Below are 23,909 nucleotides of genomic sequence, written 5' to 3'. Positions count from 1 at the left end.
TCTTCACCCCATATGTAGCACCAAGACACCAAAACATCATAATCTCCGCTGATCTACGGCATCTACCTGTGGGGTCTAACCAATTATTTTGTGGGATTTTGTGTGAGAAGATGCTAGGCGTATAAAATATTCTTGGCCATCATTTTGCATCATTGCATTCCAAGAGCCATACTTTTTTTAATTTTTCCATCGGTATTACTATTAGGGCTTTTTTTTGCAAGACATATTGTATTTTTTAATTGGCATCATTTTGGGATCCATATAATGTATTGAAAAACTTTTATTAACTTTTTGCGTTTAGTTTTTGCAGCGTTTACCGTGAGGTATAAAGGACATGTTAACTTTATGCTGCAGTTTAGTACAATTACGGTGTAACCAAAGTTGTAAAGTTTTTTTTTATGTTTTACACTTTTTTTTAAAATAAAAATCATGTTTTTGTGTTGCCATATTTTGAAAGCCATACATTTTTTATCTTTTGTCGATGGCGCTGTAGAATGGTATGTTTTTTGCAGGACAAGCTGGAGGTTTTTGTGTTTTACCATTTTGGGGTACATGACTTTATGATCAATTTTATTCTATTTTTAGGATGCGAGGTAACCAAAAAAAAGCAATTTTGAATTCCTTCTTTTTTACGGCATTCACCCTGTGGGATAAATAACGTGATACTTTTATAGTTCAGGCAATTACGGACATGGCGATTCGAATTGTGTATAGATTTCTTCATGTTTTTATTTTTGAAAAGAACTTAATAGGAGAAAATTAGATTTTTGTTTTCATAATATGAAACTTTTATTTTATTTTTTCTGCAACACTTTTTATTTTTTACTTTTCTTTCAACCTTAAAGAGGCTCTGTCACCAGATTTTGCAACCCCTATCTGCTATTGCAGCAGATAGGCGCTGCAATGTAGATTACAGTAACGTTTTTATTTTTTAAAAAACGAGCATTTTTGGCCAAGTTATGACCATTTTTGTAGTTATGCAAATGAGGCTTGCAAAAGTCCAAGTGGGTGTGTTTAAAAGTAAAAGTCCAAGTGGGCGTGTATTATGTGCGTACATCGGGGCGTTTTTAATACTTTTACTAGCTGGGCGCTCTGAAGAGAAGTATCATCCACTTCTCTTCAGAACGCCCAGCTTCTGACAGTGCAGATCTGTGACGTCACTCACAGGTCCTGCATCGTGACGGCCACATCGGCACCAGAGGCTACAGCTGATTCTGCAGCAGCATCAGCGTTTGCAGGTAAGTCGATGTAGCTACTTACCTGCAAACGCCGATGCTGCTGCAGAATCATCTGTAGCCTCTGGTGCCGATGTGGCCGTCACGATGCAGGACCTGTGAGTGACGTCACAGATCTGCACTGTCAGAAGCTGGGCGTTCTGAAGAGAAGAGGATGTTACTTCTCTTCAGAGCGCCCAGCTAGTAAAAGTATTAAAAACGCCCCGATGTACGCACATAATACACGCCCACTTGGACTTTTACTTTTAAACACACCCACTTGGACTTTTGCAAGCCTCATTTGCATAACTACAAAAATGGTCATAACTTGGCCAAAAATGCTCGTTTTTTAAAAATAAAAACGTTACTGTAATCTACATTGCAGCGCCTATCTGCTGCAATAGCAGATAGGGGTTGCAAAATCTGGTGACAGAGCGTCTTTAAGGCCTTTACTCCTGTACAATACACTGCACTCTCGCTTGCAGGAGGACGATGGGGTACAGCAGGAGCCCCTTGCTCTGTCAATCACTTAGATGCCACGAGCGCTATTAACCGCTAAATATAAGAGCTTAATGCTCTAAGCCGCTTTATTTAAATATTGACATATAAAACAAAAAGCATAATGGCGAAAAAGGACTTAATATTGATGGCCTATCTTTAGGTTAGTCCATCAATATTTGATCGATGGGGGCCATGATGCTAATTGTTCACACAGGCACAGAGCCGTACATATGGTTGTGGCTATGCCTGTAGTAACAATGAACTGCTTGTGGGGGTGCCAGGAGTTGAACCCCACCAATCAAATATTGATGACCTATCCTAAGGATAAAGTCCCGAAATAAAACCCTTTTGGTGACTGTGGAGTTTTGAAAAATTTTGGTGTCTGTGGAGAAGGAGAGGTCTGCAGTATTTGTAATTGCTCTAGGTCTGCACAGGGTCATACTGTCCATGTGGAAAGGGTATGGGGCAATTGGAGATGGAGCTCCTCTTGATGTGCCCCACAGCAGCTGGAGGGTCTTTCTCTATGGTAGTATGACCTTGAGACCCACAGATGAATAGGCATAAAATGATCTGATTTATTTTACAATTATGGGATGCTCTAGGGACTATGAAAGCAACTAATCATCATATATTGAACAGGTTCTATTGAAATTATGATTACTAATGCAAAATATACATTTTACCCTGTTATATTTTATACAGATAAATGCACATACGCAATTTCCCTAGTAGACCCTCAGCCCCAAACAAATCCTCCAAAAAGGTGAGCGTAGCTTTATTTCTGGCAACCTTATATTGTATGTGCTATTATAAAGTGTGTCTAAGCAACAAGCGCAGATATAAAGATGACTCCCTTTGAAAAACATCCCCTGTGGGTCTTATAGAAGAAAATCTGCACAAATGAGGACATATCCTTTAATCCACCATATATGTCTGTGTTAGGTGACATGAAAAAGCTTTACTGGAATATATCAGCTATTTTCGGGGAGCACCATCTAAGCATGACCATGAATAAATTGTATGCATATGGGATGAAGGGATATACAGTATTTAGGCTTATAACAAAGAGCAGCTACATGCTTACCTAATTTCCATTACAGATCTATATTCCGAAAAAAAACAACTACTTTTTATATAGGTATAATATTTCAGTGATCAAATCTCAATGCAAATGTGTTTACAAAGATAGATTACTAGGCTGAATGATCTAAAACCTGCTAATGAATTCATTAATAATTACCGTAAAGACCAAAATTAAGACCACATTTGGCAGCACATATGCAGCATAAAGATACACAATTAATACATAGGGGCAGATTTACTATTCAAAATGCCCCAGAATTATGGCTCAAATTGAAGCAGAATGCTGGCGTACATGCTGTGCGCCACATTTATTAACTGAAATTAAAATGTGGTACTGTGCACTAAAATTGCACCACAATTTTGCAGCAAAACTTGGCCTAAAGTAAGCAAACCAAGAGGTGGTGTAAGGAAGAGAAAATTGTCTTTCATGTCTAGCTAGATGCACCAAATTTATAAAAATTTGACGCATCTTCTGACTGCCTAGTCTACGTTTACACTGTCTAAAACTTGTATAGTATTAGTAAATCTGCCCCATTTAGTTTTGTTGCATTGTTTTGAAGAAGACGTACTAGGAAATGTTCATAGAAATGCTTTTATGGCAATCGGTAATTGAAGTACTACATGTAAATTTGAATGTAGTTTTTTTCCCATATCGAAGGCATTGAAGAAACGCCAAGTAAAACATCTTCCCACTGCTGTAAAGTGCAACTGTAGCCATAACGCTGCCAGTTCTGCCTTTCTAAAATATCCACAGCTAAAGGCAAATGATAGCAGTATTTGTATGGAGCAATTGGCAGAGAAAGAGACATCATGTTTCTGTCTATCAGTATATAGTCTCAATATTATTTACATTTGAATGCAAAATCCAGTGAAAATGGTCATCTGATATGTCATAGGTACATGTGAGAAGAAAACATTGTACCATACCACTGCTGATTTCCAGAATGAAAAGGCTCTACAAAGAGCTCAAACACCTTTGTCATGGCTTAGAATGTGTCAGATTTTCAATAACAGAAGTCTCTGAGCAATGTCAAAGGGGTTTGAGCCCTCTGTAGAGTGTTTTAATTCTGAAAAACAGTGGTGGCCGAGATCAGACATCACCAATGTCATCTTCTCACATGTAACTATGGCATATCAGAAGATCATTTTCAGTACATTTCTCTTTTAAATGTTGTCTTTTTAGGACTCGACAGATTCACCATAACTAGGTTCTTTATGGATCCAATTCAAACTAAAATCCACTTGAAAAACGAAAAAACAAGAAAAAAAAGAAAAACTATCACAATTGTGTTTAAGACTAGTAATACCACCTTTCCCACAAATTAATTTATACCGCTCTTAGTTTTGGGTTTCATTTGCATATACCGTATTTTTCGGACTATAAAAAGCAGTTTTTAGCATAAATAAATCTTGCTAAAAAGTCCCTGTGGCTTATAGTCCGGAGTCAAGGGACCCGGCTGTGCTGGGCCCCATGACTGCTTCATTACTTAACCCCTTTTCGACCTATGACGTGCCGACACTTCATGGAGGGGGGGGTGATGTATGGAGAGGGCTCGCGCACTGAGCCCGCTCGATACACTGCAAGCGTCAAATGTGTTTTACAGCTGACATGCTGCTCTAACGGCCTAGAACAGCGATTGTGCTGTTCCTAGGCGTTTAAAGGGGTTGTGCCATAAAACACATGTATCCCCTATCCACATTATAGGGGATACATGTGTGATCGCTGAGTGTCTGACCGCTGGGACCCCCAGGGATAAGGAGAATGGGGACCGAAAGTCACCAAGAGCGCTATATGAGAAGCTTGGACTTCCGGGTTCTCTGTCCGGCAGCTCCATAATGATGAATGAGATTCTTCTGCGCATGCGCGAGCGGCACTCTATTGATCTCTATGGAGCTGCCGAACAAATAAGCCGGACACAGAATCCGGAAGTCTAAGCTTCTCATGTAGCACTCTGGTTGAATTTCGGTCCCCTGTTCCCCTTATCACTGGGGGTCCCAGCGGTCGGACCCACAGCGATCACACATGTATCCTCTATCCTGTGGATAGGGGTTACATGTGTTTTATGGCAAACTCCTTTAACTAGTTAAATGCCATGGTCAATAGAGACCGCAGCGTTTATAGGGTTTTTTCCATGAAGGACATTTATGATATATCCAAAGGATATGTCATAAATGTCAGATAGATGCGGGTCCCACCTCTGGCTGCTGGCTCAAGTCCCCTAGGGGAACTAATAAAATGTGTAAAAAAAAAAAATTTTAGATACATTTTCAGGAGTATAAAAAAAATAAAAAAAATATTAAAAGTTATATCATTTTCCCCAAGCAAAATGTGAAAAATAAAAATTTGTATCGCTGCGTCTGTAAAAGTCCGATCTATGGTGTCAAAAAATAAGCCCTCACACCGCTCAATCGATGCAAAAATATAAAAAAGTTATGGCTCTCAGAATGTGGTGAAACAAAACAAATAATTTTTTAACAAATACTTTTTTCTTTGTAAAAGTAGTAAAATATAAAATCATTTTTTCCTATTTTCTGTTGTCGAAAACCTGGGTACGTCTTATAGTCAGGTGCGTCTTATAGTCAAATATACGGTAGATTCCAAGCTTCTCTTTTTCTATGTATTATTCAATTATGTAAATTGGGTTGAGCTTTCAACACTCGATCATGTTTCAGGAATTGATAAGTAGTAACAATTATACAGTGGAAGAAATATACAATTATAACATTGTTAGAGCTGAAATCTATACAACAGGTTTATGGTAACACAGTCTTACCTGATTCTTCTCTTCTCATCACTGATATCATTTCTAAAAATAAAAAATAACCCATCAAATTACAGCAGATACAAATAACATCAACTTGAAATTTCTGAAATAATGTTCATTAACGTAGCACATGAGACAAAGTAACCATGTGGTTTTGCTGGGTTATTAGTGGAAGAATAAAGGTGGACATAAACTATGTTATGTTGCAGTCAATATTGGGCCTTTTACTTGAGGAGCGTACGGGCTTAATGTGACCCACAAATATATAGGGATAAAGTAAAAATGCTTATGCTTACAACTCATAAATATTTTTGCAGTAATCAGTAAATGTGAATATAAACTGAATGGCCACTTTATTAGAGACACCTATCATTTTACAATTGGAGCTTCCCTGTATGGAAATTAGGCACATAACCCTAGAGTGCAGCAAGTGAGGAAGTTTTCCGTGGATTGGTTTCATTGTGATTTCACATTAGAATGAGAAAATCGAGCGACCTGAGCGACTTCAAACGAGGCATGGTCATCGGTGCTAGTTTTCTCATGCAGCGGTGTCAAAAGTATACCAAGAATGGTGTGATCAAGGAAAAACATCCAGCGTAGGGAGACCCTGTGGACCTAAACAACTTGTTGACGAAAGGGGTAATAGAGGATGTCAAGAATCATTCTGACAAACAGGCAGTGCACAGTCAAGCATATTGCAGCAGAATACAATGTTGGTACTCCAACTAACGTGCCCCTAAAACTCATTGTTCCTCAGCATGGATGGGCTATAAGAGCAGACTACCAGTTCAAGTGCCATTGCTATCTAAGGGAAACAGAAATAGAAAGATAAGACCAGGGCCTGGCTTTAGGGTAGATGGCACCCCGTGCAAAATTATCTTTCGGCGCCCCACCCCCTTCATTAAAAAAATGCCCCATAAAAAAAGTATAATGCCCCCCACAGTATAATGCCCTATATAGTGCCCCCACACAGTATAATGCCCCTTCAGTGCCCCCCATACAGTATAATAATAATATATTATAACCCCTTCAAGGACACAGTATTTTGTCCAATAATTGTGCCCACACAGTATTATGCCCACTAAGTGCCACACACAATATATTGCCCCCTGTAGTACCCATACACAGTATAATGTCTGCTTAGTGGCCCCCACACAGTATAATGCTCCCTCCCATGGCTGCCACACACAGCCCCCAAATTGTAGACAGTGCCCACCTGTAGATTGTGCCATACAGCCTCCCTGTAGACAGTGCAGTATTCCCCCACCTCCCCCATGTAGACAGTGCCATACAGCCCCCCCCACCTCCCTCTTGTAGGCAGTGCCCCCAAACAAAAAAAATTATACTCACTTAGGCCCCGTTCCCACGAGGAACTGAGCTGCTCCACAGTGGGATCCTTGTGTAGGCAGGCGTGATCCTGTAGCCTAGTATAGAGTTTCACAACCTTTTCGTACTCGAGGCACCCCTGGTAAAATAAAATTTCTTCAGAGCACCCCTACCAAAAATTGTTTCGCGAAAGACAGAAAACGGCTAAAAATGACCATCCGCCCCCCACTCACAGTAAAATTACCATCAGCCCCCCACTCACAGTAAAATGACCATCATCCAGCACTCACAGGAAAATGACCATCAGCCCCCCCCACTCACAGTAAAATGACCATCAGCCCGCCACTCTCACTAAAATGACCATCAGATCGCCACTCAGAGATTCCCCCTGTAGATAGTGCCACACAGCTCCTTGTAGATAGTGTCACACATCTCCCTTGTAGGTAGTGCCACACAGCCCCCTTGTAAGTAGTGCCACACAGCCCCCTGTAGGTATTGCGACACAGCCCCCTTGTAGGTAGTGCCACACAGCCCCCTTGTAGGTAGTGCCACACAGCCCCCTTGTAGGTAGTGCCACACAGCCCCCTGTAGAACGTGCCACACAGCCCCCTGTGGAACGTGCCAAACAGCCCCATGTAGATAGTGCCACACAGCCCCTTGTAGGTAGTGCCACACAGCCCCCTTGTAGGTAGTGCCACACAGCACCCTGTAGGTATTGCCACACAACAACCTGGTAGGCAGTGCCACAAAGCCCCCTTGTAGGTAGTGCCACACAGCCCCCTTGTAGGTGGGAGCCACAAAGCCCCCACCCCCTTGTAGATAGCACCCCCCTTCCTGTAGATAGCGCCACTGTAGCTCCCTGAAGGAGCCCGGGCGCTTCTTCACTCAGTGGTGTCGCTACCGGACCGGGAATTCCGTTACTGGAGCGCTCCGCTTGATGTCTCTGTCCATATATGGACAGGGACATCAGGGGCATCTCCTGAAGCAGAATCCCCATCCACAGCGTTGCCGACACTGTAACTGGGGATTCCACTCCAGGAGAAGCCCCTGTCGTCGGTGTCCATTTATGGACATTGACGTCACTGGCTTCTCCTGGAGTGGAATCCCCGGTCACAGAGTCAGCAACTCTGTGGACAGGGATTCCGCTTCAGGAGTTGCCCCTGATATCACTGTCCATATATGGACAGAGACATCAAGTGGAGCGCTCCAGAAGCGGAATCCCCATCCGGTAGTGACACCACTGAGTGAAGAAGCGCCCGGGCGGAAAGGCGGCTGCTGAGTCGCCGGGACTGTGCGCTTCTGAAACAAGCAGGGGAAGGGTGCCAGCGCAGCACCGCCTTCCACCTTCTGGAGTGATGCATCCTATGGAATGGCACAGGTCGCAGACCCCCGAGGCCGGGCCTGGGTAAGACTTCAGTAGGCAAAAGAGCGCAAAAATTGTTTCACTGAGCAGTGGAAAAACATTGCCTAGTCAGGTGAATCCAGATTTCTGTGGCACCATGCTGAAGAGAGAGTCAGCATTAGGCATAAGCAGCATGAATTGATGACCCCTTCCTGTCAGGTTTCAACAGTTCATGCTGTGGAGGTGGATTAATGGTGTGGGCATACCTCCCAACTTTCTAGTATAGCATAGAGGGACAACCTCTTTTTTTTCCCTTTTAACCTCTTAACAACGAGCGACGGTTATGTCCGTCACTATGCAGTTTCTGCATAGAGTCGAATATATCTGTCGTTCTGATCTCGTGGGTACTGCCAGTGTACCTACGGGATCAGTGGCAGGAGCACACAGCCTGCCTTCTGCACCAACTGCCGGAATCCGATTCCGGCATTTTAACCCATCAAACGCCGCTGTCAATAGCGAAAGTGGCATCTAATGGTGTTTGACAGAAGGAGGGAGCTCCCTCTGTCACCACGTCAGCAGCCCCGCAATGATATAGGTTAACCCTGCTCAATACCCGCCCATATACACCCGGTTAGCCAAACCGTATCATGCTCTCATAGTGCCTCCCACACAGTCTAATGCCAAATAGCTGCCCCCACACAGTATAATGCCACTATAGTTGCCCCCCACACAGTATAATGCCACTATAGTTGCCCCCCACAGAGTATATTTCACCACAGTATAATGCCAAATAGCTGACCTCACTTATGTTGCCACCATACAGTATAATGCCCCATAGATGCACCCATACAGTATAAAGCCAACACAGATGCCCCATACAGTATAATGCCTACACAGATGCCCCATATAGTATAATGCCCCATAGTTGTCCCCATGCAGCATAATACACTATAGCTGCCCCATAAAGTATAATTCCCCCATAGCTGCCTCAATACAGTATTATGCCCACACTGATGCCCCATATAGATGCCCGATAGTGCCACAATGCCCCTGTAGACAGTGCCTACATAGATGGTGTAAGTGCCCACATACCACCACAGTGCACACATAGGGCTACAGTGCCCACATAGTGACACAGTGCCCACTGTAGATAGTGCCACAGTGCCCACATATTGCCACAGTGCCCATCATGATGGTGCCCATATAGTGCCACAGTGCTCATGTAGATAGTGCCACACCCCCTTAAAGATAGTGCCACCCTGCTTGTAGATAGCGCTACCCCCTTTAGATAGCTCCATTGGGGCTCCCTCTGGCAGCGTAATCCAGGGCCTCTGGCCAGGAATTCTGCTCCAGGAGTAGCCCCTAATGTCACTGTCCATATATGGATAGTGAGGCCAGGGGCTTCTCCAGGAGCGGAATCCCCGGCCAGAGCGTCGGCAATGCTCTGGCCGGGGATTCTGCTCCTGGAAGGAGTCCTGACGTCACTACAGTGATGTCAGGGGGTCCCACTAGGAGCGGAATCCCCGGCCAGAGCATCAAGATTTGAGAAAGTAGAAACTTTCTCAATGTCCATCAGTCTAGTCCCCTTTTCCCTGCATTTAGAGTCTGTTAATGTTCTGGAATCTCCTCAATCCTGAAAAAAAGCATTAACAGTAATACAGTAAAGTTTCATTGTTTCAGTACAGCAGAATGAGGGGGAGTGGGGAGGTGCAGCAAAAGTGGGGAGATATCTGATCAGGTACAAGAGGTCACATAATGTGGTTAGAAAAGATATAGTTTGCTCATTTCAAATGCAATTCTATAACATGTTCATTTTTGTAAAAAAAAATTTTTAGAGTGGCTTTAGGGTAAGTTATGACGACCACTAAGAACAAATCATGATGCCAAGATCAATTGTGCCAAATAACAACTTAGCGCTTCTACATATAGTGAAAGTATTCACCCTCTCTGTGCTTTTCCTGTTTTGTTGCATTAAAATCTTGAATTAAAATTGATATTTTTTGTGGGTTTGTACCATTTGATTTACACAACATGTCTACCACTTTGAAGGTGCAAAATATTTTTTTACTATGAAAAAACAGATAATATAATGTGCCCATGTATTCATCCCCTGAAAGTCAATACTTTGTGGAACCACCTTTTGCGGCAATTACAGATGTATGTCTCTTGCGGTATGTCTCTATTATCTTACCACATCTAGACACTAGGGATTTTTGCCCATTCTTCCTGGTAAAACTGCTCCAACTCTTTCACGTTAGATGGTTGCATTGGTGTACAGTAGTCTACAAGTCATGCCACGGATTCTCTATTGTATTGAGGTCTTGGCTTTTGCTGGGACATTTCAAGACATTTAAATGTTTCTCCTTAACCCGTTAACGACGAGTGACTGATATACCGTCACAAGCAGGAGCTAGTTCCCGTATAAGGACGGATATATACGTCGCTCTTATCTCGTGGGTACTGACCCTGCACCCACGCGATCAGCGGCATAAGCACAGCTGTTATACACAGCCTGGCTCCTGCCCCAACTGCCGGAGTTGAACCCATTAGATGCCTCTGTCAATAACGACAGCAGCATCTAATGTGTTTGACAGAGGGAGGGAGCGCGCTCTGTCACCCCATTGGCAGCCCCGCATGGCCTAATAGATTGCCTGTCATTTATACACTGACAAACAATAATACTTTGGTATACTAAGTATACCAAAGCATTATATAAGCGATCAGCAGATCGCATGGTGAAGTCCCCTAGTAGTACAAAAAAAAAAAGTAAAACAGTTAAATAAAGTTTATGAAAAAAAAAGGATTACAGTAAAAATCAAATAAAACCATTTTTTCCCCAAAAAGTGGTTTTATTTAGTAAAAGTGTAAAATAAAATAATAACATACACATATGTGGTATCGCTGCGATCGTAACAACTCAAACAATAAAGTTAACACATTAATTAAACCATAAAAACTAAAATGAAAGTTAATCAATAAGTCGCATGTACCTCAAAATACTACCAATGAAAACTACACCTTGTCCTGCAAAAAACAAGCCCACATCCGGCTATATCGATGGAACAATAAAAAAGTTACGGCTCTTGGAATGCGGCGATGCAAAAACAAGTAATTTTATTTTTTCATTTTTAAAAGGATTTTTATTTTGCAAACGTAGGAAAACATAAAACCTTTACATATTTGGTATCCCTGTAATCGTGCCGACCCATAGAATGAAGGTGACATGTTATTTATGCCGCATAGTGAACGGCGTAAATTTATAACGCAGAAATCTATGCTGGAATAGCTGTTAATTTTCAATTCCTTCCTAAAATAAAGTTAATAAAAAATAATCAATATATGAATATTTTATTTTTTTTTTGCTTGTTGACAGTTTTCAGGCAGTAACAAAATATTTTTAATTACACATTACAGAATAAAACAGGGAAAAGAAGTAATACATAAAAGTGAAAAAAAGAAAAACGGGGGATAAAATTGAATGAAGAAATAGTACAAGGATTTTACACGGGATGACTCTGTATCCAAATTTAAAGGGTAACTAAATCTATAAAAAATTTATGACATGTAATAGTGACACGCCAGAAGCCCTGCTCGGCGGGGGTCCGATCACCGAGACCCCCATCGACCACCAAAACAAAGTGGCAAAAGCGCCCAGGTGAGCGCCGAACCGCTCCGCCTCCAATTGCCACCTCTCGGAAAGCCGAGCAGGTGAAGTACAGGCCCATAGACTTTCTATTGAGCCCGCACACTAACTGATCTTCCGAGAAAACCCGACCAGGAACCAAGCGGCCCAGAGCCTACCCTAGCACCTCCGCAGCTTCACCCTAGCAATCGGCTGGAGTCCTAGTGCCCAGACCCCCACCGACCAAAACCACCAGCATGCCACAAAGACACGCCAGAAGCTCACAGAAAGTCCCAAAATTGCTTATCAATCCTTTCTTTTTTTTTTTTTTAAGATTTATTGTGTTTACAAAACAAACAATCCAAAAGGGAAATACTCGAGGATATCAACATATCTGTGGTAGCCATCCACACAGAGACCCATCCTTCGTCGGCACACCTCACATACAACTTTTACACATAAAAAGGTAAAAGAAAAAAACAAAGAGGAGAGAATAAACAAATAAATAAATAAATAAAATAAAGAAAGAAAAAAAAAAATGGAGAGTAGATATTCCTCCCTCTCACAACCCTCAAAAACCTCCTCGCAGCCCATCTTATGGTTGATTAATCAATATATTATATGCACCCAAAAATGGTGCAATTAAAAATTACAACTCGTCCTGCAATAAACACGGCCCCTTATACAGCTACGTGGATGGAACAAAAAAAAAGTTACGACTTTTAGAATGCAATAGTAAAAAAACAAAAAATTAACTTTGGTCATTAACGAGCAAAAGGGCCTGGTCATTAAGGGGTTAAACCACCAGTGTAGCTTTAGCAGTATATTTAGGGTCATTTACTAATTCCAAATTTATCAAAAACAAATGGTGCATGCTGCATGATAATTTTGGCTCATCTTACATGACCGGGAAGACAATTTTCTTTTACCTTTGATTTACCTTATTTTGCACCAGAATTTTAGTGCATTTTTGGCACACATTGATGCATTCTAAACCATGTCCCCTTTCCGACAAATCATGTCCCTTTCCCACAAACCACGCCCCCTTTTACAGGGGCATAGTTAGGGGGGGCAATGAATGGCCGGGTATGTTCCATGCCCAGCCATTCAGCGCCTTTCTACGAGTGAAGCGGTGCTGATTGACAGGGAAAGTCATTCTGCCCTGCAAATCAGCGCCTTTCATAGACGCTTCGTTCAACCCCAGGAGACCTGCGCAAAAGAGAGCAGGTCTCCATTACCGCCGGATGGCGCGGGAAAGGGATTAAGGTGAGTTTGTATAGTTTATTTTTTTATCGTAATAAGTGTGTGGCATTATCTACGGTGGTGGCTTTATCTATGGGGGGTGGCTTTATCTACAGGAGGGCTTTATCTATGGGGGGGCTTTATCTATAGGGGGGCTTTATCTACAGGGGGCTATATATTGGGGTGGGCTATATGTGGAGTACTATAGACAGGGGGGCTATATCTACAGGGGGCTATATACAGTGGTGGGCTATCCGTGTAGCACTATAGGGGGAGCTATATGTGGGACACTATATACAGGGGTGGGCTATATTGGGGGCACTATCTAGAGGGAGCTCTATGGCAGGCACTATCTACAGTGGGTACGGTGTGTGTGTGTGTGTGTGTGTGTGTGTGGGACACAGTGTATGGTGCTATTATAATTAGAGGTGCAGTGTATGGCACTATTATATTTAGGGGCATAGTGTGTGGTATAATGAGAACTTTATCTTTGTTTATAGGTGTAGAAATGTTTTAAAAGTGAGAAGTCTGTGACCGGGAAAAGTCATCATAGATGTCTGGACCGGATGGAGAAAAAGAACTAGAAACTGAGACGTCACTAGTGAGTCACTTAATGTACATTTTTATTCTGCCTCTAATCAGTACTGTAGTCACTGTATGATCTACAGCAAGATGATGGGTGGTGTGATTATGATATAATTTTTTTTGTGAAACAGCATCTCCCAGAATATCCTTACCATTTTTTGGGCCATGCTGGGAGCTGGAAACAATTTAGTGCAAACCTATATGGCAGGGTTTGCACTAAATTGAGCTGAATTTGTGCTGATGTTGTATATATGTACTGAGCTTTGTTCTGGTACTATATATATATGTACTGAGCTTGGTTCTGGTGCTGTATTTATGTACTAAGATGTGTTCTGGTGCTGTATACATGTACTGAGCTGGGTTCTGGTGCTGTATATATGTAATGAGCTTTGTACTGGTGCTGTATATATGTACAGCGCTTGGTACTGGAGCTGTATTTATGTACTGAGCTTGGTTCTGATGCTGTATTTATGTACTGAGATTTGTTCTGGGGCTTAATTTATGTACTGAGCTTTGTTCTGGTGCTGTATATATGTAATGAGCTTGGTTCTGGAGTTGCGTATAGAACTATATTGCTTGTAAAATGTACAAATATTTTTATGCTTGAGTTACATAAAAAAAATGTTGAATAGAAATGACACGTCATTGATTGGTAGAGAAAACAAACATGACGAGGGGGAAGGAGACGTCGGGTAAGAGGTTGGGGGGAGGCGCCAAACCAAATCTTTGCCCCGGGTGTTGGAGATCCTAGCTACACCTCTGCCTTTTAAAGAACACTGTTAAAAAGTGAGGAGTAAACATCAAAATTGCACCAAACTGAGCCAATTTTTGCAAAAATTTGGCGCATTTCTCAATACTTTCTAGACCCCGACACAGTAGTAAATCTGCCCCACTGTTCTGCTGGGAGGTGAAACTCCGTCCCAGTCTCAAATCTCTGGCAGACAGTAACAGGTTTTCCCTCAAAAATGTCCCTGTATTGACTGCCATCCATCTTTCCCTCAATCCTGACCAGTTTTCCAGTCCTTGTCGATGAAAAGCATCCCCGCAGCATGATACTGCAACCACCATGCTTCACTGTGGGATTCGTGTTCTTGGGGGGATGGGAAGTGTTGGGTTTGCGCCACATATAGTGTTTCCCATGATGGCCATAAAGTTCAATTTTAGATTCATCTGACTAGAGAACCTGCTTCCATGTATTTGGGGAGTCTGCCACATGCTGTTTTGCAAACTTAAAGGGTAACGAAACATTCAACAAACTTCTGACATTTCATAGTGACATGTCAGAAGTTTTGATTGGTGGGGGTCTGAGCACTGAGATGCCCACCGATCGCTAAATCAAAGCGGCAGTAGCGCTCATGTAGCGGTGTACGGGCTCATAGACTTTCTATTGGGCTCATACTCCACTACATTGATTTCCGGAAAATGCCGAACAGAAATGAAGCGGCTGAGTGCTCACACGAGCACTTCTGCCGCTTCTTTTTATCAATTGGTGGGGGTCTCCGTGCTCGAACCCCCACAAATATAAACTTCTGACATGTCACTATGTCAGAAGTTTTCTTATGTTTTTGTTTAAGCAATGTCTTCTTTGTCACGGTCTTGGTGTATGTGGACTCACTAAGCCGCTCCGCCATAGCGGGGAGGCAGCTGGCCAAGTCACAGCCTATGCAAAGTCTATACAAAAGTTTTTAACACAAGGGTACCTGAGATAGTCCAGATAGTGGCAGAGGCTTAGGCAAGGATGGGGCTAGATGTGGCAGGTTGCGCCAGACATGGCGGATGATACCAGGGTTGCAGATGACACCAGACGTGGTGTATACCAGCAGCCGTGGCAGGTTGCGCCAGACGTGGCAGATGATACCAGGGATGGCAGATGACACCAGACTTGGTGTATACTAGCAGGCGTGGCAGGTTGCGCCAGACGTGGCAGATGATACCAGGAATGGCAGATGACAGCAGACGTGGTGTATAACAGCAGGTGGCACAACATGACTCCAACACCAGACAGGCTCAGAAACCAAACACAGCATTGGATACAGCATACAGGTAGCAGTGCAGGGGAAACACTGGGAGCAGGATAACACTAAGGGACAATTTGGAATATGAACATGGGAAAACGACAACAATGCTCAGGTAAGGAGTGAAAGGGCAGGGCCCTTTTTATAGTCCACTTGCGTGACTGTTGTACGAGAATTCCGCCCAAGGCAGAAGTTGCACCCAATTGTCGTGTTGGACAGAAACTAAATGACGGAGATAGTTCTCCAAAATTTGATTGGTCCTCTCCACTTGACCATTGGACTGTGGGTGATAGGCAGAAGAAAAGTCCAGTTTTACATCTAACAGGTTACACAAAGCTCCCCAGAACTTGGATGTAAACTGTACACCCTGGTCCGAGACAATATTCAGAGGAAGACGGGAGGCCAGTCAGTGGAATAAAGTGTGCCATTTTGGAGAAACGATCCACTACTACCCAGATCGTAGTACATCCATCTGAAGGAGGAAGGTCAGTGATAAAGTCCATAGCGATATGCTGCCAAGGGGCATCAGGAACAGGCAGGGGTAGTAACAGGCCAGCAGGTTTATAGCGGGTAGATTTGTTCGAGGCACGGTTGATACATGAGGAGACATATTCTGCAAATATCTCCAGGCAGAGTGGGCCACCAATAGTGACAAGCTATCAAGTCCTGTGTTTTTTACGGACACCAGAGTGCCCAGCTAGCTTAGAGTTGTGTCCCCAGCGGAGAATTCTCTTCCTGTCAGCAAGACGGACAGAAGTCTTTCAAGAAGGAATGCTTCTAATTTGCAGAGGGATAGCAGCAATAATCCTAGAAGGATCTATGATGTATTGAGGAGTCTCCTCAGAGTCATTGGTTTTCGAAGGAGCCAGACAGGGCGTCAGCCTTCACATTCTTGTCTATAGGATGGAAGTAAAGCAAAAACTGAAATTGGGCAAAGAACAACGACCATCGGGCTTGGCGTAGATTTAACCGTTGAGCCGACTGTAGGTATGTAAAGTTCTTGTGGTCTGTATAGATGATAATAGGATGGATAGCACCCTCCAGCAAGTGTCTCCACTCATCTAAGGCCAACTTGACGGCCAGCAATTCCCGATCCCCGATGGAATAGCTGCGTTCTGCTGGGAAGAATAATTTTGAGAAGAAGCCACAAGCCATCATTTTGCCTTTACAGCTCTTTTGGCCTAGTAGTGATCCCGCACCTATGGAAGAGGCGTCCACCTCCAGAAAGAACTGCAGAGAAGCATCAGGGTGATGGAGAACAGATGCTGAGGTAAAAGCGCTCTTGAGATCAGTAAACGCTGATTCTGCCTCCGGAGGCCAAACCTTGGCGTTCACCCCCTTTTTTAGTGAGAGCCGAGATTGGAGCAGTCAGACATTAGATATTCTGGATGAATTGCCGATAGAAGTTTGAAAAATCTCAGAAATTGTTGTATGGAACGAAGACCCTGTGGTTGTGGCCATTCTAAGACGGATCTCATCTTCTCTGGATCTATCTTGAGACCACGGTCAAATACGATGTAACCCAGGAAGGGCAGAGAGTTCCTATCGAGCACGCATTCTTCGAATTTAGCATATAGGTGATTCCCCCTTATCTGCGAGAGAACTTGGCGAACATGCTTCCGATGTGTCATCAAATCAGGTGAGTAAATCAGGATGTCATCCAGATAGACCACTACACAGACATAAAGCTGGTCTCAGAAAATGTAATTTAAAAACTCCTGGAACACAGCTGGAGCGTTACATAGTCCAAAGGTTATTTATAATGGCCGTCTCGAGTGTTAAATGCAATTTTCCACTCTTCACCTTTGCGGATACGGATCAAGTTATAAGCTCCACGTAGATCCAGCTTTGTGTACACCATGGCCCCACGAATTCTATCGAAAAGTTCTGAGATAAGAGGTAGGGGATACTTATTTTTAACCATAATTAGTTTCAGGCCCCAGTTGCTGACACATGGTGGAAGAGATCCGTCCATTTTCATCACGAAGAAGAATCCGGCTCCTGCCAGAGAGGATGACTTCCGGATGAACCCTCTCTCGAGGTTCTCCTTAACGTAGGTAGACATGGCTAGGGTCTCTGGCAGGGAGAGAGGATAAACGGGACCTCGAGGTGGCGAGGCATCAGGAAGTAATTCAACAGGGCAATCGTAGATGCGATGGTGAGGAAGAGTCTCTGCCTCCTTCTTACTGAAGACGTCCGCAAAACTAGCATAATGTGACAGTAGATCGGAGAGTGACTGTGGCACTGGCGACAAAACAGGGCAAACTTGTGTCAGGCAGCGGGCAAGGCATTTGGGCCCCCATTGGAGGACCTCTCCAGAACTCCAGTCGAGAACCGTAGCATGTAGGTGAAGCCAAGGCAGGCCCAGCAGGACAGGGTTGATGGCTTTAGGAATGTAATCTGTTCCGAGTGAAGATTTCCGATTTGCAGTGTCAGTGGTTTAGTGACGAATACGACAGGATCAGGCAAAGGTAGTCCATTCACAGAGGCAACCTCAAGGGGTCTCTCCAGAAGAACTGTGGGTAGATGTAGGCGATCCAATGGATCCTGCTGAATAAAATTTGACGCTGCTCCAGAGTCCAGATAGGCTGAGGAGGAGTGTGATGTCTCACCAGAGATGCTGGTCACAGGAATGGAGAACTTGGGAGAGGCTTTGATGCTTGGCATCGTCCCACCTAGGGTAGTCTCTCCATCCAACTCTAGGTGCTGGAGTTTCCCGGTTTTAGTGGACATTGGTGCATGAAATGGCCTTTAAGGTCGCAATACAAACACAGACCTGAAGAGCATTTGTGCTGTTTCCCCTGCTCGGACAGTTTGATCCTGTCTACCTGCATAGGTTCCTCAGGTAGCACAGCAGGGGGAGGCAATAGTGGTCTCTAGAATGAGGGTGCCAGTCTATGGAAACGTCTCTCCCGCCGAACATCCTGAGCACGTTCCTGGATTCTCATCTTGACCTGGGTAGCCAATAGGATAAGAGCATCCAGGGTAGAAGGAAGATCGCGGTCTGCTAGCTCTTAGTCCTTGATGTGTGAGGACAGTCCCTGTCAAAAGGTCGCCACCAATGCCTCATTGTTCCATGCGAACTCTGCTGCTAGGGTACAGAAGGAGATAGCATACTTTCCTACTGTGGACCCTCCTTGCTTGAGGGTTAGCAGAGTGGCCGCTGCAGAGGATGTTCGACCCGGTGCCTCGAACGCAGTACGGAAAGTCTGTAGGAATAGAGCTAGGTCCGAGAATTCAGGTCCCTGTCGCTACAAGATGGGATTCGCCCATGCCAGGGCCTTGCCAGCGAGAAGGAAAATGATGAACGCTACCTTGGTCTCATCAGAGGGGAAGAGGTGAGCTCATAGCCTAAAATGAATGATACATTGGTTGAGGAAACCTCTACAGGCTCTAGGGTCACCGTCATAGCAGGGAGGAAGAGGCAACAAAACTGTGGATCCGGGCAGTGGAATTACTGCAGCATCCGGAAGAGGAGCAGGAGGTTAGTCCAGTCAGGCGATGATGGATCCTTGATATCTATTTGTATCAACTGAACTGCGGTTTTGTGTTGGCCTGTTGGTTCCATGGCCTGAGCGTACTGTCACGGTCTTGGGGAAATAATGAATTAAATATGCACGCGCTGGCCCTTTAAGGCCGAGAACCCGCGCGCCCCATCGCGGACATTGCAGGACAGAGCGGACGGATGCGCTGACGTCTCTGGGGAAAGAGCCGTTGGCCACAGGAAGGAGGTCTGCGGTTGCCAGCAGGTAAGGGCTGCAGTCCACGTCCGGGGCCAGTACATTATTTTTCTGGCCACTCTCCATAAAGCCCCACTCTGTGAAATGTACGTTTATGGTGGCTCTATAGACAGATATTTCCATCTCCACTGTGGATCTTTGGAGCGCCTTCAGTTTTATTGTTGGTGTCTTATTAATGCCCTCCTTGCCCGATCTGTGAATTTTTGTGGGCAGCCTTCTCTTGTCAGGTATGTAGTTGTGCCATATTCTTTCCATTTTGTTATAATACATTTAATGGTGCTCTGTGATATGTTTAAAGCTTGGGATATTGTTTTACAACCCAACCTTGATCTATACTTTTCAGCAACTTTGTCTCTGACCTGTTTGGAGAGCTCATTGGTCTTCATGTTGTCTGTTTAGTGGTGTCGCAGACTCAGGGGGCTTTCAGAACAGGTGTATTTATAGTGACATCATGTGACAAATTATGTAACTCTTTCATTGCACACAGAGGGACCTTACTCGACTAATTATGTGTCTTCTGAAGGTAATTGGTTTCAGGGGCGGATTAAGGTACCCCCAGGTACTTTTTCCGGTCTGGCCCCCCCCCCCCCTCCAAGTCCGAAGACGCTGTACCGCATATATTTGCTGATTTATGTTTAGGCGGCCACAGATCTGGCACGGTTTTAATTTAGCTGTAAAAGCAAGGTGAGCCATATAGAAGAAAGAAAGCAGAATACTTTGAGACACTGAAGTGGACAGGAGCTTTATAACTTTTTTATTTTTGTGTCAATGGAGTGGTGATTATTTTTATTATTTTATTTTTTTGCGGGAGGAGTTATAGTTTTTATTGGCACCATGTAAAGTACCATATAATGGGTGAATTGGCAAAAACTGAGATTCCTCCATGGTTTTTCGGGTTTAGTTTTTACTGTATATATTTACCTTCTCTTAAGGTAAAAGTAGATTCAACATATACTTTTACCTTAAGAGAAGGTAAATATATACAGACCCAGAACCAAGCTCAGCACATATATACAGCCCAGAACCAAGCTCCGTACATATACAGTATACAGCACTAGAACCAAGCTCAGTACATAAATACAGCACCAGAACCAAGCGCAGTACATGTATACAGCACTAGAACAAAGCTCAGTTTATATATACAGTACATCCCCAGAACCAAGCTCAGTACATATATACAACACCAGACCCAAGCTCAGTACATATATATAACTCCAGAACCAAGCTCAGTATATATACAGCACCAGAACAAAGCTCAGTACATATATATAACTCCAGAACCAAGCTCAGTATATATATATATATATATATATATACATACAGCACCAGAACCAAGCGCAGTGCATATATACAGCACCAGAACAAATTGTAATGACAGGGTAGGGAGACAGACAGGTGAGCCCTAATCTACCCACCACTCAGTCCCTGCCTACTTGCAACGACCCGTCCTAAGCGACGCGGTGCAACTTGGCGACGGTCCCTACGCTCAGTAAGTGCAAGACAGACAAACAGACAAGGGTACACAGAAGCTAGGGAAACGGGGCAGCTGCCCACGGAGACATCGTGAGCAACAAGAGTAGTGAACTCGCCGAGTCAAACCAGGAGAGAACGAAGTACAAAACGCTGAGCAGGAGAGTGGTCAGAAAACCAAGGTCAATTACAAGCAGAGGATGAGTAGTACAAGCAGCAGCAGCAAGCCAGGAAACAAACATAGAAGAATCACAGGCAAAGGAGGAACAGGAAAGGCAGGTATAAATAGACAGTGGGCGGGAGCTAGCTCCATCTGGCCAGGCTGTGATAGGCTCTCCCACTCCTAAGCCTGCCATCCTGAGTGGTGGAAGATGGAGTCAGTCTCACAGACATAGGAGCAGGTGCAGACTGATTGCCCACGGGCGTCGACACAGAAGCTGTGTCTGGCAAATCCTTTACACAAATACAGTTCAATACAGAGATAATTTTCAAATTCAGTTTAACCCCTGCTGTATAAATTTGTACGACATAAAACGACAACTCCCAGTATAGCCTGAACAATGGTTAGGATATGCTGGGAGTTGCTGTTTAACAAAAAAGAATGCTACCATTCGTCATCTTGCTGCAGATCATACAGTGACTACAATACTGATCAGTCACAGGGAGAATAAACATTTACATTGAGTGACTCACAGGTGATGTCTCAGATTCTTTTTCATTCTTTTTCTCTTTTCTTCTCCATCCGGTCCAGACCTCTATGATGACTTCTCTCGGGCACGGCCCATTTATGCAGTTCACAGCTCAGATGTCTTCGGCTCCTCACTTTTCCAACATTTCCGCACCTGTAAACGAAGATAAAATTCTCATGATGCCACACTCTATGCTTCTAAATATAATAGTATCATACAATGAATATAATAGTACTACACACTGTACTCCTGAATATAATAGTATTATACACTGTGCCCCTGAATATAATAGTACTATACACTGCGCCCCTGAATATAATAGTACTATACACTGCGCTCCCGAATATAATAGTACTATACACTGTGCCCCTGAATATAATAGTACTATACACTGCACCCCTGAATATAATAGTACTAAACACTGCGCCCCTGAATATAATAGTACTATACACTGCGCTCCTGAATATAATAGTACTATACACTGTGCCCCTTGTTGTGCTACTGTGGGGTGGTGTCTGTTGCTGTGGTGCTGCACTTGTGGGGGGACGTGGCCCAGAGCCAAGGAGGCTTGGCTTGGCCTGATGGCATGGGTGCTTTTGGGCCTCTGGGTTGCTCCCTCTGCAGGAGCGGTGCTGCAGTGATGGTGACCGCAACGCGGTGCTGCAACCGATAGAGTAGGGACCCACTTTTAAGAAGTCGCTGTGAAGTGGCAAGTGGGCTTGCATACAATTTGATCAAAATGTTACAAAGAACCTCTCGTTCATGTTTAATAATTTTGCCTAGCCGCAATTGATCATAGTATATAGTGGATGTGCGGTCCATGTCTAGTCTCCTTTATTGTGATAATTATTTTTGTGTGTTTGTGTTATTTTACAGGTTCGGTTGTTGGACTACGTTGGATTAGAGGACTACTTCAATGACAGCGTTTTTTTATTCTCAATAAAATGGTTAATGAGGGTTGTGTTTTTTTTTTTTATTTCAATAAAATATTTTTTCTATGTTCTTGTCTTTTTTAAACTTTATTATTACCGCCTTATTAATAGCTACTAAGGTGAGGCTTAATGTTAGCAGGTGCAGAGGCTAACACTAACCACCATTACCCCGGTACCCTCCACCACCAGTGGTACGAATTAGTACCCGACCATCTGTAGTGATCTGTAGTGATGGTTGGGTACTGGGTCAGTCACAGGCTGGTAATATCAGCCTGGGAAAGGAAAAAAACGGAGATGGGTGAGGGACCTGGTACCCTGGGACAAGACAGCCCCCACTCCCACCTCGGACGCGTCAACCTCCACGATAAATGGCTCCATTTGGTTGGGCTGAACCAGCACCGGGGCCGAGATAAAGCACTTCTTAAGGGCCTCAAAAGCCTGGACAGCCTCAGGAGGCCAGTGGAGGAGATCAGCACCTTTGTGAGTGAGATCCGTAAGAGGCTTAGCGATGACCGAGAAGTTAGCAATAAACCTCCTGTAATAATTAGCGAACCCCAGGAAGCACTGTAACGCCTTCAGGGAGGCAGGTTGGACCCATTCCGCCACAGCCTGAACCTTGGCGGGGTCCATGCGGAATTCATGAGGAGTGAGGATTTGGCCCAAAAATGGTATCTCCTGCACCCCAAACACACATTTTTCGGTCTTAGCAAACAGTTTGATTTCTTGAAGGACCTGGAGCACCTTCCTGACATGCTCAATGTGGGAGGACCAGTCCTTGGAAAACACAAGTATGTCATCAAGGTACACTACAAGAAATAACCCAAGGTAGTCTCTTAAAATCTCATTTATGAAATTCTGGAAGACCGCGGGAGCATTACACAACCCAAAGGGCATGACGAGGTATTCGTAATGACCTTCGGGCGTGTTAAACACAGTCTTCCACTCATCCCCCTCTTTGATGCGGATAAGGTTATACGCCCCCCGTAGATCAAACTTAGAGAACCATTGGGCCCCCTGAACCTGATTAAAGAGATCAGGAATCAGAGGAAGGGGATACTGGTTCCTTACAGTGACCTTATTCAAGCTTCGGTAATCAATGCATGGCCTAAGACCACCATCCTTCTTCCCTACGAAGAAGAAGCCAGCACCTACCGGAGAAGTAGAGGGGCGAATGTAACCCTTGGCCAGGCATTCCTGGATATACTCTCTCATGGCTTCACATTCGGGACAAGAGAGATTAAATATCCTACCCTTAGGGAGCTTAGCTCCTGGTTCCAAATTGATTGCGCAATCATATTCTCTATGAGGAGGTAACACTTCGGAGGCCTCCTTAGAGAAAACATCGGCGAAGTCCTAAACAAACACAGGTAGCGTGTTCACCTC

The 23,909-nt window shown here is 43.9% G+C and overlaps 1 protein-coding gene across 1 annotated transcript in view; it reads right to left on the bottom strand.

Moving 5' to 3' along the window:
- Positions 1-23,909, bottom strand: part of SSC4D (scavenger receptor cysteine rich family member with 4 domains) — a 98,474-nt gene that overhangs the window by 37,418 nt on the left and 37,147 nt on the right. Inside the window, exon 2 of the mRNA XM_075850424.1 lies at positions 5,573-5,605. Coding sequence (XP_075706539.1) covers positions 5,573-5,605 — 33 coding nt within the window. The remainder of the gene's footprint in view (positions 1-5,572; positions 5,606-23,909) is intronic.

The sequence above is a fragment of the Rhinoderma darwinii genome, chromosome 2 (assembly GCF_050947455.1).
Source record: "Rhinoderma darwinii isolate aRhiDar2 chromosome 2, aRhiDar2.hap1, whole genome shotgun sequence".
Taxonomy (NCBI): Eukaryota; Metazoa; Chordata; class Amphibia; order Anura; family Rhinodermatidae; genus Rhinoderma; species Rhinoderma darwinii.
The sequence above is the reverse complement of the archived record's forward strand: the minus strand, read 5'-3'. Positions and strand labels throughout refer to the sequence as shown.